This window comes from Bos indicus x Bos taurus, chromosome 19 (genome assembly GCF_003369695.1).
Source record: "Bos indicus x Bos taurus breed Angus x Brahman F1 hybrid chromosome 19, Bos_hybrid_MaternalHap_v2.0, whole genome shotgun sequence".
Lineage (NCBI taxonomy): Eukaryota > Metazoa > Chordata > Mammalia > Artiodactyla > Bovidae > Bos > Bos indicus x Bos taurus.
The window spans coordinates 45,227,555-45,245,261 of record NC_040094.1 but is presented as its reverse complement, the minus strand read 5'-3'; the positions used below and the strand labels follow the sequence as shown (position 1 = coordinate 45,245,261).

Below are 17,707 nucleotides of genomic sequence, written 5' to 3'. Positions count from 1 at the left end.
TCCAATCCTCAGTGCCTGCTGCTATTCAGTCTGTCGGCAATGCCTACAGTGTGATGGGCTCTTGGCTAGGTCCTGGGGCACCAGAAAGGAACCTCATTCTCAAGGGGCCTGTGGACAAAATCCAGTGAACAGACCATGACTAAGCAGAGTGATCAGTGCTGCATCCCTGTGTGTTAACCCCAGAGTGCCAGCCCGAGGAATTGAGGGAGGCATCCCCTAGGCAATGACCCCACTAGAATCAGGTCTTAGTGATTGGACAAGAGCTCTGTCACCCAAGAAGGAGTTAGACCTGCCTTCAACTGAACAGCTGGTGCAAATCTCAGAGCCTGTGAGCCAGAACACCCTGGGATGACTCCACTTTATCCCCATCTCCTCCCTTCAGCCAGGATCCATTCACCACCCCTCCCCCAGCACTGGCTACATTGCTGTGGCCACATTAAGACTTGGCCCTGGACGGAGGGTGAGTGAGGAAGCTATTGTGCCAATATGACTGAGTGAAGCTGCCAAAGGTCCCAGAAGGAGGAAGTGGATAAGTGCCTTATTCTTTTAAGGATACAGCAGCCTCGGGTCTTATCAGGGCCAGGAGCTTCCTCACTCCTTCCCCCACTTCTGACCAAGTCACAGTGTGCCTTGGCAGCGCAGGGAACTGGGGGGGGCGGGGAGGAGGACCTGTAGAACTGGGCTAGAGTGGAGGCATGTTGCATTATCCCAAGCAGGAAGCAGCGGTGGTTTAGACTAGTGTGGTGGTAGCAGAAATGGAATGAAGATTCAAGAGATATTGTTGAGCAGAACCAGCAGGACTTGATGATAAAATACATTCAAGAAAAGGGAAGAATTGGCTTTCAACCATAAGCATCCACCCCCAGGGTGGACTTACTCTCTTCCCAGCAACCCTAGAAACCATATGGCCCAGGACTCTGCCTACTACTCAGCAAGTAGGTTTCAGGTTGATAAGAAAAGACTTCCTGTGGTGGAACTGAAAGAGGAAGCCACTAACCCAGTACTGCCTAGGAGGCTGTGGGAGAAGGAAGATGGCCAGAGCTCTTTGTCTACTTCGTGCCCTCTGGCTTCTGGAGTGGGTGCAGCTGCTTTTGGGACCCGGTGCTATGCCTCCAACCTGGGCCTTGAACCTGGATTCAGTGCAGTTCACTGTCTACACAGGCCCTAATGGCAGCCACTTTGGGTTTTCACTGGACTTCTACAAGAACAGCAATGGGAGGTGAGCCCTGGGGAACTTCCCCACCATCACTGCTTCTGTGGGTCTTGAGTTCCCCATTTGTGATAGAGGTTGAGCAAAATGACTTCCAGGGTCTATTTGGGCTGAGTTCTTGTTAGGAATACTGGGGTGTTAGCGAGAGGCACCAGTGGGGAGCTGAGCAGAGCAAAGACAAAGGGGAGACCCATGTTGATGCCTTATTTTTTCCTCAAGGGTCAGTTTTATGACCCACTCCACCCTCATCCCCTTGAAATACAGAAAGGAGCACATGTCTTAAGTTGACCTGCAGAACTGTGAAATTGTCTGTCTACTCCCATTTTGCTTTTCTATTCCAATCCCCTCAACCCAGCAAAATGATTGATATTTGAAAAGAAGCAATAGAGCATTATTGGTTGGGATTGATCAGGCTGCAAATTCAGACTGCTAAAATTAGAGTCCTGGCTCTTTCTCGCTATAGGAACAACCCTGAGCTCATTCCTTATTGCGATGGACACTAAGGTCCAGCTTCAGAGCCTAGCAATAGCAGATGAACTTTAAGTATCAGCACCTTGGGGAGTTGCCTCTGCTGAAGAGAGCCACCTCCCTCAAAGCTCCCCCACTTCCAAATGTGCCCCAGGAAGCAGTCAATGAGGAATGTGGAAGGAGGGGAGAGGTTAAGGGTCTGACTCGCTCATCTCAACTCCAGACAGTTCTGAGGATCTTTCTAGCTCCAAAGTTCCCAGGACATCGACCCATGGCTATTATTCGGTCTGAATCTCAACTCAATGCCCCCTGCCTGCTCCTGCTTCTTTCTCCTCTTTTTCAGATACTGGTCTCATGGGCACTACTTAGTAAACATCCTTCAAACTAAAAAGAAAAAAAAAATTTCAGCATTTTTGGAGCCCTCGTTATGTATTATTTGTCTGGCACTGGCATAAATGTTTTTCATGCGTTTATTTCATTTACTTCTCCTGACAGCATTGATTGGTATTGTCCACCTTTTATATACAATAGAGCTGTCATTTGAACCTAGATCTACTAAGTTATAGTCTCAGTTTTATCCTTAAGTTCCGCGGTTTCTGATGAGTATGTGACTTTCCTCGCTGGGAGTCAGTTTCACTGGCCATAAAATGAAAAGATTGGCTTCTATGGTCTGTGTCGTCTCACTGAGAAAAGATCCAGTGACCCTCAAGGCACACCGCCCTTCCGAGGTGTGCTCCCGGCACAGGCATTGTGGCACGGGATACCCCAGAATCCACGGAGCGCTCACCCAGCTTTCTTATGCAGTGTGTACGTCGTGGTGGGCGCCCCACGGACCCTGGGCCACAGCGAGGAGGAGACCGGCGGCGTTTTCCTGTGCCCCTGGAAGGCCGAGGGCGGCCAGTGCATCTCGCTGCCCTTCGACCTCTGTGAGTCTCGCACAAGAAGAGAAAGGGAGGGGCTACAAGGAGCGCGGACGGCCGGGCTTCAGCACCCTACCCCCTTCTTGTGCCCTCCAGATGATGAAACACGAAGCATAGGCACCCAAACTTTCCAAACCTTCAAGGCCGGGCAAGGACTCGGGGCGTCGGTCGTTAGTTGGAGAGACAGCATTGTGGTGGGCGCTACCGGACCGGGATCAGGGAGCAGACGGAGGGCGGGGACACGTGGAGGGAGGAACCCGAGTCCCGCCCCTTCCCCACTCCCCTCTGGCTCTGCTTCAGGCCTGCGCCCCCTGGCAGCACTGGAACGTCCTAGATAGGAACGAGGAGGAGGCTCAGAAGACGCCCGTAGGTGGCTGCTTCGTGGCTCAGCTCCAAAACGGCGACCGCACAGAGTACTCGCCCTGCCGGGACAACAAAATGAGCCAGTTTTACGAGAGAAATCATTTCAGTGAGCTCCGCTCTCCGTTTCGGCCCCGCCCACTCGCGGCGGTTATCCATTAGCCCCCGCCCCCTTCACCCGATCTTTCCTGGCCTCCAACTCTCCCAAATCCTGCTTGCAGTCTGGGGTCGCCCAGATGGCCCAGTTTCTGACTCCACCCCCATGTCATGTCCACTGGGTGTCGATAGGAAATCACGTCCCTTATTACCCTGTGGCCCCGCCCTCGTTTGACTCCGCCTCCCGGCTCCGCGCCACCCCCCAGAGCCGGCTTCGCTGACCCTTCCTTTTTGCCTTCTCTAGGAGACGACAGGCGTTACTGCGAAGCCGGCTTCAGCTCGGTAGTCACTCAGGCGAGTAGGGAGCATAAACGGCGTGGGGGTGTCCCCCCAAACAGGACCCTCTCTCACCTTCAGAGCTTCTATTTCAGGCTGGGGAGCTGGTGCTTGGGGCTCCTGGCGGGTACTATTTCGTAGGTACGTGCCCATCCGTACACCTCCCTCCCTTCTCTCGACCCGGGCAGACCCCAGACTCCTGGGCGCCCATACCAACTGTCGCACGCGCCCTAGGTCTCCTGGCGCGGGCTCCAATCGCCGATATCATCTCAAGTTACCGCCCAAGCACCCTTTTGTGGCACGTGCCCACCCAGTTCACCTACGACCAGAGTCACTTACAATACTACGACGGCTACCGGGGTAACGTGGCACCTCCCTTCGAGGCTTCCTAGCACTCAAGTGTCACCGCCGGCCCGGTCCTACCCCTGCAGGAACGCCCCATTGTCAACTCTGGCTGGCCAGCCCCAGGACTAAGGCGCCCCCACTCTGCTCAGGCAGCTCCCTCTCCCTACCCTCTGCAGACAGCCCAGCTCCCAATGGCGAGCATGTCGACTTCTCTCACTGAATTCGCTTCGCGGCCTCGGGCAGGTCTTGACCTCTCGGTGGCCTCGATTTCCCCGTCTCCGAAATGCAGAGTTTGAACTGGGTGGTCTCTGAGTCCCCTCCCTTCCCACTCGGGCCCCTTCCCTGCTTCACCCTCCCGGAAGGACTAATTCGCACTGTGCCTTCAGGGTACTCCGTGGCCGTGGGCAACTTCGACGGAAATCCCAACACTACAGGCAAGAAATTCACTTAGGGGTGGGGTTTGGGGAGTCCCGCCCGGAAAGGAGCACTTCCAAGACCGGCATCGAAATCTCGCTGGGATTCGGAAGGGCAGGCGGGAGGCAGGTGGGGGTTCCAGAGACCTCACTTTCTGGGCCCAACTCTCCCCAGAGTATGTATTCGGTGCCCCCACCTGGAGTTGGACCCTGGGAGCGGTGAGTGCCCTCTGTCCACCCCTCACTGATTTCACTCTTCAGCCTGAACCGCGCCCCCCGCCCCCCCAACTTCCTGCCCTTCTGCGGTGAGGTCAACTGTGACATGCTCCTGTATGTTTTCTGAGCAGGTGGAAATTTTGGACTCGTACCACCAGATGCTGCACCGGCTGCATGGAGAGCAGGTGAGGATCAGGTGGGGTGGCCAAGGCAAGGGAATTGAGACCCTGGAATATTCCACGAGACATGGTGGGATCAAAGTGTGAGTATGAGGACAGAAATTAAGGTGTGCCCCATTTCCTGCAGATGGCTTCATATTTTGGGCACTCAGTGGCCGTCACTGACGTCAATGGGGATGGGTGAGAAGCCAGGCGCCCCCACCCCTACCCACTTGGGTCCCAAATTACCAGAGGTGTTGACTGCCCTCAGTCTCCCATCTCTTCCTTTCCCAGCCCTCACTCACACATGACCACTGAGGGGAGCGGGAGGGCAAGGATGGGTAAGCCTGAGCTCAGGCCCACAGCATCCCTGTAGCCCATCCCCACATAACGACCCATTGGGCCTGCAGGAGGCATGACCTCTTGGTGGGTGCACCACTGTACATGGAGAGCCGTGCTGACCGCAAGCTGGCCGAGGTGGGGCGTGTGTACTTGTTCCTGCAGACTCGAGGCGCCCGAATGCTGGGGGCCCCCAACCTACTGCTGACTGGCACACAGCTCTATGGGCGATTTGGCTCAGCCATTGCACCTCTGGGAGACCTCAATCGGGATGGCTACAACGGTAAGGGAAGAGAGAAGGGGTTTATGCCATGGCAAAGATCGTGGATTTGAACTGAGGGCAGAGGGAGCCAGGAAGGGCTTTGAGCAGGAGAGAGTTAAAGGAGACCAGTCGGGATTTGTTTGCATTAGTCCAGGCAAGAGATGGTGACCACTGGGATGTGGGCTTTGGCAGCAGAGTTAGAGATGAGGGTGATTTCTAGATAGTTATTACTTAGATTACTAGAACTTGATGGGTGACTGGAGGTGGGGCTAAGAGAGAGGAGTTGGGTGGGTGGTGGTGCCTTTCACTGCCTGAAACTCAAGTCTTGCCACAGGCCTGGAGAGAGATCAGCAGTTCAGCTCTGCTCTCATTTGGTCTTTCTCTCTCTTTTTTGGCCATGCTACACAACTTGCAGGATCTTAGTTCCCCAATCAGGGATCGAACCCCATACCCCTGGCAGTGAAAGTACGGAGTCCTAACCAGTGGACCGCCAGGGAATTCCCTGGACTTGTTTGATCACGAAAGGCTTGGGAGCCTTAGGCAGACGTATCCAGAGAACAGTTGGGTGTGACTTCCTCCATTTCCAGCAGAGAGGTCTGAATGGGAGATAGGGGATTGGGGAAGGTCGATGAGGCCCTGGGAGCTTGCAGTGTGGGAAGAAGCCCAGGAGAGAGCCCTGGGGAGCAAGAGCACTTAGGGGACTCCCAGAGAAAGTAGATCTAGAAAGGAGACAGAGGGATGTTCAGAGGGGTAGGAGGGAAACTAGGAGATCTGATGGCCCAGAACTCAAAGGAAGAGTACTGGAAGCAGAAGGAAGCTGGGTCAGTGGCTCCAGATGCTGCTAAAAGATACAATTAGATGGGGCTAGAGAAGTAAGTATTCCTGGGCTTTAGCAAGAAGGAAGTCATTGGTGACAGTGACAAGAACCAATTCAGGGCTAGCATGGTGCAAGGTATGAATGAACGTGAAGATCTGATGGCAGCCAGAGTAGACTGCTCTTTCTACCAGTTTGTGAAAGGAGAAAGAGAAAGGTGATTACTGAAAGGAGATGAGGATCAAAGGAAGGCTATTTTAATTGTAAAGACTATGGAGTAGGTGGAATGTGGAGGAAAATGATCTTGTGGGGAAATAGGGGCGGGGAGTGAGCTGGAGGTGGGTCCCTGCAATGCCTGAGAGATGCAGGGCTGGGATGCTCAGCCTAGTGGCAGGGGTAGGAGGGACACTATTCTAGGGTCAAGAGGGGAGAAGAGCAAAAAGCACAACAGTTTGGTTGCTTCTGTTTGCGAAGGAAGTGAGAGGCAGGGAGCTTGATTGAGTAGAGAAGGTTTGAAATAGGTGCTGAGCAGAAAACCCTGAGGGACTGCTAGGCATACACGGAGGCCCCTAGTGATGGCTGGAGGTCAGGAATTCATGGTGCCCAGTGTGGTGGGGTCTGGCCAGGACTGGCAGTGGGGCGGGATGGCTGAGGATATGGCAAGGGTAATTGAATGTTTAGAAAATAGGTGGAGAGATGGGGAAGCCAAAGATCAGGTGACTGGACGAGACTGTGCTGAGTCTGTCAGAAAAGTCAGTAGATCTTTAAAAGAAAAAAACTGCACAGGAAACATACCATGAAGTCAGAAGGCAAGGGAAAGACAGTTACAATATATATATCAAAGATCTTAATTGCCATCACATGCAAAGAATTCTTACAGATTAATAAGATTATTAATGATGATTACATTTTCAAGAGTGGTCATTAAAGTTATTAGTGATGACAACCCCATGGTGTGACCCTGGGTTTACATGGTGGGAGTGGAATGCCCCAGCTGAAGAGGGGGCAAATATTTAGCAGGTCTTGGTTACTTAATCTTCTGGGACTCTATTTTCTCTTTTAAAATGGGAATAATAGTGCCTAGTTTTCAGGATGAAAAGAAATCATGACAATATATTGTCCTCAATAGATAGTGAGGGCTGTTAGACTGTTTTTACAATAATCTGACTTGATGGGTCTTCCTCCCACCCAATTGTAAACTCTTGGAGAGTGGGGCAGATGCCTCCTTGACCCCCACATTCCTCTCCTGGTTCCCTGGGGTCTGCCTAGAGAAAGAGCTCAGGAAAATGTTACAGGGCCTGGAGAGACTGGATAACAGATAGCTACTCCCTTTCTGTTGTTCTTTCCAGATGTCGCAGTAGCCGCCCCCTGTGGGGGTCCCAACGGTCAAGGCCAAGTGTTGGTGTACCTGGGTCAGAGTGAGGGGCTTAACCCGTCCCCCTCCCAGGTCCTAGACAGCCCCTTCCCCACAGGCTCTGGCTTTGGTTTCTCCCTTCGAGGTGCCACAGATATCGATGACAACGGATACCCAGGTGCCCCTGACCTGCCTCCAACTAGACAGGAAGGGCCCTTGGGCATTAGCTGGAGATACTGAGAGACACAGCAAGGGGCTTGAACCTGACCTGGTGCCCCACTGAGAACTCTGTGGGTTGGGGGGCCAGATCAAACCTCCTATGGGGGGGAGGTAGTGTGGGAAACCCCTGAGAAAATGAGATGAAGACCCCATAACTCTCTAATTAACGATTCTGACACCTCCCCTCCTTCCCACAATGTCTATAGACCTGCTTGTGGGAGCTTACGGGGCCAGCAAGGTCGTGGTATACAGGTGAGCGCTGGCTCCAGGGGTGGGATGGGGAAGAACCCACCCCATCAGAGACTAGGTCAGGAGGGGCCACCAAGGCAAGCCTCCCAATTCCCACCAGGGCTCAGCCGGTGGTGATGGTCACTGTCCAGCTGATGGTGCAAGATTCACTGAACCCTGCTGTGAAGACTTGTGTCCTGTCCCAGACCAAGACCCCAGTGAGCTGGTGAGGAAACGGAGGGTGTGGGCCAGGCAGGATCTGGGACTTCAGCTGGGCGACCCTAGCCCCAGAGCCCCATTCATCTCTCTGCAGCTTTAACATCCAGATGTGTGTGGGAGCCACTGGGCACAACATTCCCGAGAAGCTGCGTGAGTGGCACCCTGGGGACAGGAGGCATGTGGGCCTGGGCTCCGCTGGAGGCTGGCCTGGGAGACTCTGACGTGCCCCGCTTGCCTGGGCCAGACCTGAATGCCGAGCTGCAGCTGGACCGGCAGAAGCCCCGCCAGGGCCGGCGGGTCCTACTGCTGGACTCTCAGCAGGCAGGCACCATCCTGAACCTGGATCTGAGAGGCAGACACAACCCCAACTGCTCCACCGCCACGGCCTTCCTTCGAGTATGCCCAGGCTGGGGGTGGGCAGGGCTGGGTGTGCAGAGCCTGTTAATCCAGCCCCGGGGCATGGGGCCAGGCGCTGCAGGGGTGGTCAGCAGGACACACAGGGTAGGTAGGGTACGTGGTAGCAAGACAGCCGTCTCTTGCCCCCTTCCCTAGGATGAGGCCGACTTCCGGGACAAGCTAAGCCCTATCGTGCTCAGCTTTAGTGTGTCCCTGCCGCCGGAGAAGGATGGAGGAGCCCCTGCTCTCGTGCTGCACGGAAACACCCACGTCCAGGAACAGGTAGAGGTGGGCAGGTGCAGGCAGGGGAGGGGGAGGACCCCTGCAAGATTGTCAAGGTTTGGGTTGGTGTCCATACTGACATCCAAATAGACATCCAAACCTGGGTGTCACCTCTAATCTCTGGTGTTACTCTAAACCCTAATGAAAACTGCCAAATCTCAATACCCCCAAAGCCTCATATAAACCTCAGATGTTGACATCACCTCTAAACTCTCATTTAAACCCTGATGTCTACCCGCTCATCTCCCACCTGAGAGCTTCCACTTCTCCGTGCTTTCCTTTAAGAGCTGTGATTTTTTTTCCCCTTAATTTGGAAGAGGGATATTTGCTGATGGTATCCAATTCAAGAACTGGAAATACATGTTAACAGGAAACATTGTTAACGTTTGATGGATTTCCTTGCATCATCAAAGCCCTGACATCATCCCAAACCCTGAGGCAAACCCCAAAGCTCTGATATCATCATCAACCTTTTCTTCTCAAACCTTCTAATTCCCCAAACCCACTGTGACCCCCAAACCTACCCACCCACATGAGATGTCCCCTCTAGACCCGCATCATTCTGGACTGTGGGGACGATGATCTGTGTGTGCCGCAGCTGCAGCTCACTGCTAGCGTGTGAGAAGACCGCCCACTGCCCCCCCACACCACCCACTGCCCCCCCACACCACCCACTGCCCCCCAACACCACCCACTGCCCCCCCACCCCTCCCTGTCTACCCTGACGACAGCCCCTCCTCACCTGGATCCTGATACTCTGGCCTCAGTCCGTTTCCTCATCCCAGCCCCTGGGCTTGGACCCAGCCTCCTTGGCTTTACTCCCTTCTCAACCGCCACAGGAAGGGCTCCCCACTCCTAATTGGAGCCGACAACGTGCTGGAGCTGCAAATGGATGCGGCCAATGAGGGTGAGGGAGCCTACGAGGCTGAGCTGACTGTGTACCTGCCCCCAGGCGCCCACTACATGCGGGCTGTCAGCAACATGGAGGTGAGCCCCAACCTGGGTGTCCATGGGGACCTGGGAAGTGTGGGAGCCTTGATTCTCATCTCCCACCTGATAGCTCCCGTTTCTCTATGCTTTCCTTTAAGAGCTCTGATTTTTTTTACCCCTCTAATTTGAAAGAGGAATATTTGCTAATGGCATACAATTCAAGAACTCGATTATAAAATCAGGAAGTAACTGTTAACAGGAGCCACCGTTTAGATCTGGTTTTGGATTTCCCTTAAATTTCTGTACTGTTAAATTTGGATTTTCTTGCGTTCTTTTTTCTTGAAATGGATACTTACATAAGTGTATATTTATTTTTTATTTTACTGATGCAGTTTATAACAATGCAGTTACCCTCCATATGATGTTTTGTGGTTTTCATTTTTTTTTAATCATTAAAAAGAATAGTAAGGCATACAGTAATACACAGTAATACATAAACAGGAATGTGACAGTCCTTGAATTCCACCTCCCCTTGAAACCCTCCATCCCACCCTGGAATCCTCCCCACCCTGACTTTCCAAGGGACCTTAAATATATAAGGGATGCTGTGTAACCATCTTCTTTCTCGGAACTGCTTCTCTGAAGGGGTTTGAGAGACTCATCTGTAACCAGAAGAAGGAGAACGAGACCAAGGTGGTGCTGTGTGAGCTGGGCAACCCCATGAAGAGTAACGCCCAGGTGAGGCCACTCAGGCCTGGGTGCTGGGTCTCCTCTACCAGGGGTTCATAGACAGCTGGGTTTCGGGGGCTGGGTTTGAAGTCAGATGGCTCCAGACTGGAATCCTTGTCCTCTCACTCCCTGGATGTGTGGTCTTGGGTGAGTGACTCCCTCTCTGAGTGGTCTTCAGGACGAGGACTGGAGGCCACATTCAGAGTGGGCATCTGGACAGTGACTCTGGCCCTCCCCGTGTCTCAGATAGAAGTCATGATGTGGGTGAGCGTGGAGAAGCTGGAAGAGGCTGGGGAGCAGGTGTCCTTCCTGCTGCAGATCAGGAGGTATACTAGACTGGGGGGCACTCCTTCCCCCTGTCTGATCCCCACACAGAGACCCTCAGATGCCCGCCACACAGAAGGGTTCTCTAGGAGGCATGCTCTTTAGACTTCCCTGTTTCCTTTCTTCCTCAGAGACTTGAGTTTTGGAGCCCTAGAGGAACTCACTTTAGTGTGGTGTGCTGTTTATGGAGTTAGCTCTTCCTGAGCCCTCTGATATTCTGCCCTCCCTCCCCTGCCCCCCGCCCTGAGAGTCCTAATGTTCACTGGGCTGATATCCCTAATCTGTTTCTCCTCGGCCCCCTTCCTACAGCAAGAACAGCCAGAATCCAAATAGTGAGATGGTGGAGCTGGATGTGCCAGTCCGGGCAGTGGCCCACGTGGAGTTGAGAGGGTGAGAGGCCAGGGAAACAAAAGGGAGTTGGCAGGCACAGCCCTGAGGCTCAGGGGGTCCTGGGCAAACCCCCACAGGCAAGTCAGGGGGCCAGGCTCACTCTGGGGGTCTCGGGCCTCTGCAGGAATTCCTTTCCAGCCTCCCTGGTGGTGGCTGCAGAAGAAGGGAATGGGCAGAACAGCTCTGACAGCTGGGGCCCCAAAGTGGAGCACACCTACGAGGTAGGAAGGAGGCTCTGGGCCCCAGGCTGGGGTAGGAGGGTCCCAGGAGCTGGTTTTGGTGCTGAGCCTCCTAACATCCTGCCGCCACCACCCTGCCAGCTCCACAACAATGGCCCTGGTGCTGTAAGTGGTCTCCGCCTCAACCTCTACCTCCCCAGCCAGTCCCAGCCCTCAGACCTGCTCTACATCCTGGATATTCATCCACAGGGAGGCCTTCAGTGCGCCTCACAGCCCTCTCCCAACCCCCTCCAGGTGAGAGCCTGCGTGAATCCCTAGCCATCAACCAGGGCCCCTGTGGGAGGGCTGGCAGATGGGCAGAGCGTGAGACCTGAGGGCCTCTTTGCCTCCTCAGCTGGAATGGAGGCTGCCCACCCCCAGCCCTTCCCCAGCCCATCACAAGCGGGATCGCAGACAGGCGGTCCTGCCGGAGGAGAAGCAGCCCTCAAGGCTCCAAGATCCAATCTTGGTGGTGAGCAGGCTCTGTGGTCTCCAGCTGGGGCCACCCTGGGGCCCAGAGGCAGAGGGGATGGGAGGCAGAGGAGAGAGAAGGGTGTGGTGGGGACCTCGTGTGGGTCACCTTGGTCTCACAGGGACCTCCAGGTGAATATGAAGGATTGTGCTCGTCTTGTGTCTGGGGTGAGGGTGGGGGGGAGCACTTGTATATTTCAAGGTATCCAGTACATTAAAGAAAATGAATAAATGCCAAAGCAGGGTTACAATAAGGCTTAGTGCTGAACGCTATACGATTGACCCACTTCTTCCTGCCCTTTCCCTGTATCTCTGGGACAGTGTGAGCAATCCCATTCAAAGATAACGTCCCAAGCTTGAATCTGAGGCCCTTCCCGACAGGGAGGCCTGGCCCAAGCTCTTCGACCCCCAACCCCGCTCTGACTTGGGTCCTATGATGGGGGTGATAATGGATCAGTAGGGGCTGGGGACCCTCAGAGCTGCGACTCGTCCCCTCAGAGCTGCGACTCGGCGCCCTGTACTGTGGTGCAGTGTGAGCTGCAGGAGATGGCACGCGGGCAGCGGGTCATGGTCACGGTGCTGGCCTTGCTGTCAAGGTCCATCCTCCAAGAGGTGAACCCGGATGCGGGTGGGCGGGGCCTTCTAGAGGCGGGGCCTGATGTACTTGGGGCGGAGCTTGGGAGGAGGCGGGGCTTTAGGGCGGGGAGAGAGTGAGGGCTGGGTTTAATTTGGAGTGGATAGAATTAGGTCCGGCGGATCTCCCGTACAGCCGAGTCCGAGGCCGGGACTCCTGCAACCAACAGGCCTCGGGTAAACGCCTTTCACCTCCACCCCATACAGAGGCCCCTGGATCAGTTTGTGCTGCAGTCGCACGCTTGGTTCAACGTCTCCTCCTTTCCCTACTCCGTGCCTGCCCTCAGCCTGCCCAGCGGGGAAGCTCTGGTGGGTGTGGAATGGTGGTGGCAGAAAGGGTCCCGCGGGTCTCCCATTGGTCTTCCCCTGAGTCCCTGCCCAGCCGGGACTGCCTGGATCTGAGAGGTGGGACAAGGAGGTGGCTTGGCCGCAGGTCACCGGCTCGCAAGTCTGAGTCTCTGGGAAAGGCAAGTGTCCCGTTGACTGAGGAGACCCGCGGGTCTCCCCTCAGGTGCAGACGCAGCTGCTTCGGGTCTCGGAGGAGAGAGAGATTCCAATGTGGTGGGTGCTGGTAGGCGTGCTGGGCGGCCTGCTGCTGCTCACATTCCTGATCCTGGCCATGTGGAAGGTGAGGCATGAAGCAAGGTTGAGGTGGTGGTGGGCGGGGTGGGGGGGTGGTGGTGCGGGGAGGGTAGAAGTGAGGTGGTGGGGGTCGGAGGTGAGGAGGGCAGGCAATCCCACTGGGAGGCAGAGAGAGATGGTGGCCCAAGTAGATGACCCAGGGTCCATCTGATTTCTATCTCCACTATTAGAATGTCACCTTCCAGAGGATCTCTTCCAGGGCACAGGTCCCTGGGAGAGGTGGCACCTGAAATCCTAAGTCCTTTAGACCCGTTCCCCCTGAGAGCAGGAGTCCCAGGGACTGAGTCTTGCCTTCTGGAATCCATTGACCCCTGAGAATTTTCACCTCCTCCCTGCTCTGTCCCTCCCCCAGAAGGACCCAGGTCTTCCTGCTCCAATGTGTCCCTGGTGGGTCATTCCCTCCTCTGCCCCTGGAGAACACCTGCACTGTTCTCAAACTCGCTCAAGTGTCCAAACCCTAAAAAGCCACAGTGCTTTTAGGGAAAACATACATTAGACTTATAATAATCAAATATATACCATCACACGCTGGAGTCATATAGAGACATAATCATCGTACTTAAGAAAAATTCAGGAAGTGAAAAGCAAAATTTTAAAATCTTTTTTTTTTTGTTTCATGCATTATCTCTAAATGGGAAATGCCTCCACTTGATCATATAGTGGGGATTGTGTTGGTCCAGGTTGAGGACCTTGTGGCTGACTGGTTTCTAGCATACATTCTCCATTGCTGCTCTGGGGCTGAAAAAATCACCTTTACACCCCATCCCTGGCCCCTGTGCACCTCCTAGGTTGGCTTCTTCAAGCGGAATCGTCCACCCTTAGAAGAAGATGATGAAGAGGAGTGATGAGCCCACACATCTCTGTCCTGCAGCAAGGCTGGGTGTGATGTTGTGTCCCTTCTCCAATGAGTGCCCCCCCCCCAATCTCTGGTTGCCCAAGGCTGGGAGGGTGACACTCTAATAGTGGAGATGGAGATCAGATGGACCCTGAGTCATCTACTTGGGCCAGCATCTCTCTGCCTCCTGATGTCCTCTCCCTCCCTTCAGAGCTGAGTCACCCCCTCTTCTGCTGCCTAATAAAGAACTTGGAACCCAGCTCCACAGCATGCTGCCTCTTCTTGGGGGTCAGAAGAGGAGAGGGGCCTGAGGTGATGTTTGGGCTGAGGAATCTAGGACTGGAAGAAGTGTGAGCAGAGAGGTCTCTGCCAGGGTTAGGGTGCAAATTACTGTCTTTGGGGAGTATCAGGAGCGAAAGAGTAGAACAAGGGAAAAGGGATGGCAGAGCCTCCAAGTGAGACTGGAGGAGGATGGGGTGTCTCAGGGTGGTTGGGTGAGAGGGGGGTTGGGCGCATCAGAAAAGGGAGGCTGAGTCCCTGGTGGGTGAATTTAAACAATATTTTTTTCCATGATTTTGGAGGAAATAAACCCCGAGTTGAGAGTTGGGGAAGTAATACGCTGTCTCCACTCTCATAAAAGAAGGTCCTTAAAGCTGTATTCAGGGATTTCCTTGGTGGTCAGTGGTTAAAACTCACCTTCCAATGCAGGGCGTGTAGATTCGATTTCTGATGGGGTCAAAAAGTCAAAACATAAAACAGAAGCAATGTTGTAACATTCTATAAAGAGAAAAAAAATGGCCCATATAAAAACGTTTTGTAAGATTTATTTATTATTTTTTATTTTTGGCTGCTCTGGGTCTTCCTTGCTACACCTGGGCTTTCTCTCGTTGCTGGGAGGCGGGACTGCTTTTCCTTGCAGTGAGCTGGGCTTCAGTAGTTGTGGCACACAGGCTTAGTTGCTTCCAGACACGTGGGATCTTCCCTGACCAGGGATGGAATCCATGTCCCCTGCACTGGCAGAGGTATTCTTAATCACTAGACCACCAGGGAAACCACACCCCCAAAAAATCTTAAAAAAAAAAAAGATGTTCAGAGTGAGAAGGGGCAGAGGGAGGCTGAGTAAGCCCTGTCTGAGGAAGGCAGAGTTTCAGCAGGCACAGAAGAGCAGGCATTGCTCTCTGGCTACCCTGCTACTTGCTGTTCCTTCTTCCCCACTAAGGGGAGGGGTCTTCAGTTTGGAATGAGGGCACAGGCAGGGAGCTCGCAGGAGAGCTGGGAGTGGAACACAGCTGTCCCATGGTGGAGGCTGGAGCCAGTGAGTAGCGGTGGGGGGGTCCTCCTGGAGTCCTGAGAGATGTGTTGATTCATAAGTTCAGTAAATATTTATGGAGCAGCTACCATGTGCCTAGTCCTGTTCCAGTGCTAGGATGGAGCAAGGGATGAAACAAAGTCCCTGAGCTCATGGAACTTACATTCGACCAGGAGGAAAGAACGAACAAACTAATGTATGATCAGTGGAGGTCAAAATAAAGATAAGGAGACAGTGATCGAATAATTGGTGCTGGGAGAGGGCTGACATTTTAGGGAAAGTGGTCAGGGAAAGCCCTTGTGATGAGATAAGCAGAGAGATGAATGAAAAGATTCAGGAATTAGATCTGATAGAGTGCCTGAAGAATGATGGACGGAGGTTCATGACATTGTACAGGAGGCAGTGATTAAGACCATTCCCAAGAAAAAGAAATGCAAAAAGGCAAAATGGTTGTCTGAGGAGGCCTTACAAATAGCTGAAAAAAGAAGAGAAGCTAAAGGCAAAGGAGAAAAGGAAATATATACCCATTTGAATTCAGAGTTCCAAAGAATAGCAAGGAGAGATAAGAAAGCCATCCTCAGTTATCAATGCAAAGAAATAGAGGAAAACAATAGAATGGGTAAGACTAGAGATCTCTTCAAGAAAATTAGAGATACCAAGGGAACATATCATGCAAAGATGGGTACAATAAAGGACAGAAATGGTATGGACCTAACAGAAGCAGAAGATATTAAGCAGAAGTGGCAAGAATACACAGAACTGTACCAAAAAAATCTTCATGAACCAGATAACCACAATGGTGTGATCACTCACCTAGAGCCAAACATCCTGGAGTGTGAAGTCAAGTGGGCTTTAGGAAGCATCACTATGAACAAAGCTAGTGGAGGTGATAGAATTCCAGTTGAGCTATTTCAAATCCTAAAAGATGATGCTGTGAAAGTGCTGCACTCAATATATTACAAATTTGGAAAACTCAGCAGTGGCCACAGGACTGGAAAAAGTCAGTTTTCATCCCAATCCCAAAGAAAGGCAATGCCAAAGAATGCTGAAACTACCGCACAATTGCACTCATCTCACACACTAGTAAAGTAATGCTCAAAATTCTCCAAGCCAGGCTTCAACAGTACATGAACCATGAACTTCCAGATGTTCAAGTTGGATTTAGAAAAGGCAGAGGAACCAGAGATCAAATTGCCAACATCCATTGGATCATCAAAAAAGCAAGAGAGTTCCAGAAAAACATCTATTTCTGCTTTATTGACTATGCCAAAGCCTTTGACTGTGTGGATCACAACAAACTGCAGAAAATTCTTAAAGAGATGGGACTACCAGTCTACCTTACCTGCCTCCTGAGAAATCTGTATTCAGGTCAAGAAGCAACAGTTAGAACAGGACATCAAACAACAGACTGGTTCCAAATTGGGAAAGGAGCATGTTAGGGCTGTATATTGTCACTCTGCTTATTTTACTTATATGCAGAATACATTATGCAAAATACCTGACTGGATGAAGCACAAGCTGGAGTCAAGATGGCTGGGAGAAATATCAATAACCTCAGATATGCAGATGACACTACCCTTATGGCAGAAAACGAAGAACTAAACAGCCTCTTGATGAAAGTGAAAGAGGAGAGGGAAAAAGTTGGCTTAAAACTCAACATTCAGAAAACTAAGATCATGGCATCTGGTCCCATCACTTGATGGCGAATAGATGGGGAAACAATGGAAACAGTGAGAGACTTTATTTTGGGGGGCTCCAAAATCACTGCAGATGGTGACTGCAGCCATGAAATTAAAAGACACTTGCTCCTTGGAAGAAAAGCTATGACCAACCTAGACAGCATATTAAAAAGCAGAGACATTACTTTGTCAACAAAGGTCTGTCTAGTCAAAGCTGTTGTTTTTCCAGTAGTCATGTAAGGATGTGAGAGTTGGAACATAAAGAGAGCTGAGAACAGAAGAATTGATGCTTTTGAACTGTGATGTTGGAGAAGACTCTTGAGAGTCCCTGGGACTGCAAGGAGATCAAACCAGTCAATTTTAAGGAAATCAATCCTAAATATTCATTGGAAGAACTGATGCTGAAGCTGAAACCCCAATACTTTGGCCACCTGATGTGAAGAACTGATTCATTGGAAAAGACCCTGATGCTGGGAAAGATTGAAGGCAGAAGGAGAAGGAGACAACAGAGAATGAGATGGTTAGATGGCATCACCGATTCAATGGACATGAGTTTGCATAAGGTCCGGGAGGTGGTGATGGACAGGGAAGCCTGGAATGCTGCAGTCCATGGGGTCACAAAGAGTCAGACACAACTGAGCGACTGAACTGAACTGAAGTGGGAGCAGGCTTGACGTATTCAAGCAAAAGAAAGGAGACCCTTGGGCTGAAGGCAGGCGAGGAATCCAGATGAAGTTAGGGGTGGGGGCAGGCATGCAGCACTTTGCAGCCATGGGGAAGAACTTTGGACTTGATGCTGAGTGTTGAGGGAAGCCACTGATGAACAGACTTACCACACAAGAGCTGCTGGCATTTGATTTTACCCAAAGGGGTAAAAGGTAAATTATGTAAAGAGAACAATTTGACATCCAT

General features: G+C 52.3%; 1 protein-coding gene across 1 annotated transcript; it reads left to right on the top strand.

Moving 5' to 3' along the window:
• The first annotated feature begins 1,005 nt into the window (after positions 1 to 1,005).
• Positions 1,006 to 14,067, top strand: ITGA2B (integrin subunit alpha 2b). The gene is made up of 30 exons (XM_027517214.1): positions 1,006 to 1,219; positions 2,483 to 2,604; positions 2,695 to 2,792; positions 2,899 to 3,067; positions 3,359 to 3,408; positions 3,486 to 3,531; positions 3,625 to 3,750; positions 4,122 to 4,169; positions 4,324 to 4,367; positions 4,496 to 4,549; positions 4,671 to 4,723; positions 4,933 to 5,144; positions 7,287 to 7,469; positions 7,717 to 7,762; positions 7,860 to 7,964; positions 8,052 to 8,107; positions 8,202 to 8,353; positions 8,510 to 8,635; positions 9,186 to 9,253; positions 9,475 to 9,622; positions 10,211 to 10,303; positions 10,541 to 10,620; positions 10,928 to 11,008; positions 11,133 to 11,229; positions 11,329 to 11,481; positions 11,582 to 11,698; positions 12,196 to 12,309; positions 12,538 to 12,639; positions 12,842 to 12,958; positions 13,761 to 14,067. Exons 1-30 carry the CDS (start codon positions 1,032 to 1,034, stop codon positions 13,815 to 13,817), a joined length of 3,105 nt encoding a protein of 1,034 aa, XP_027373015.1. The 5' UTR covers positions 1,006 to 1,031; the 3' UTR covers positions 13,818 to 14,067.
• Positions 14,068 to 17,707: the final 3,640 nt, after the last annotated feature.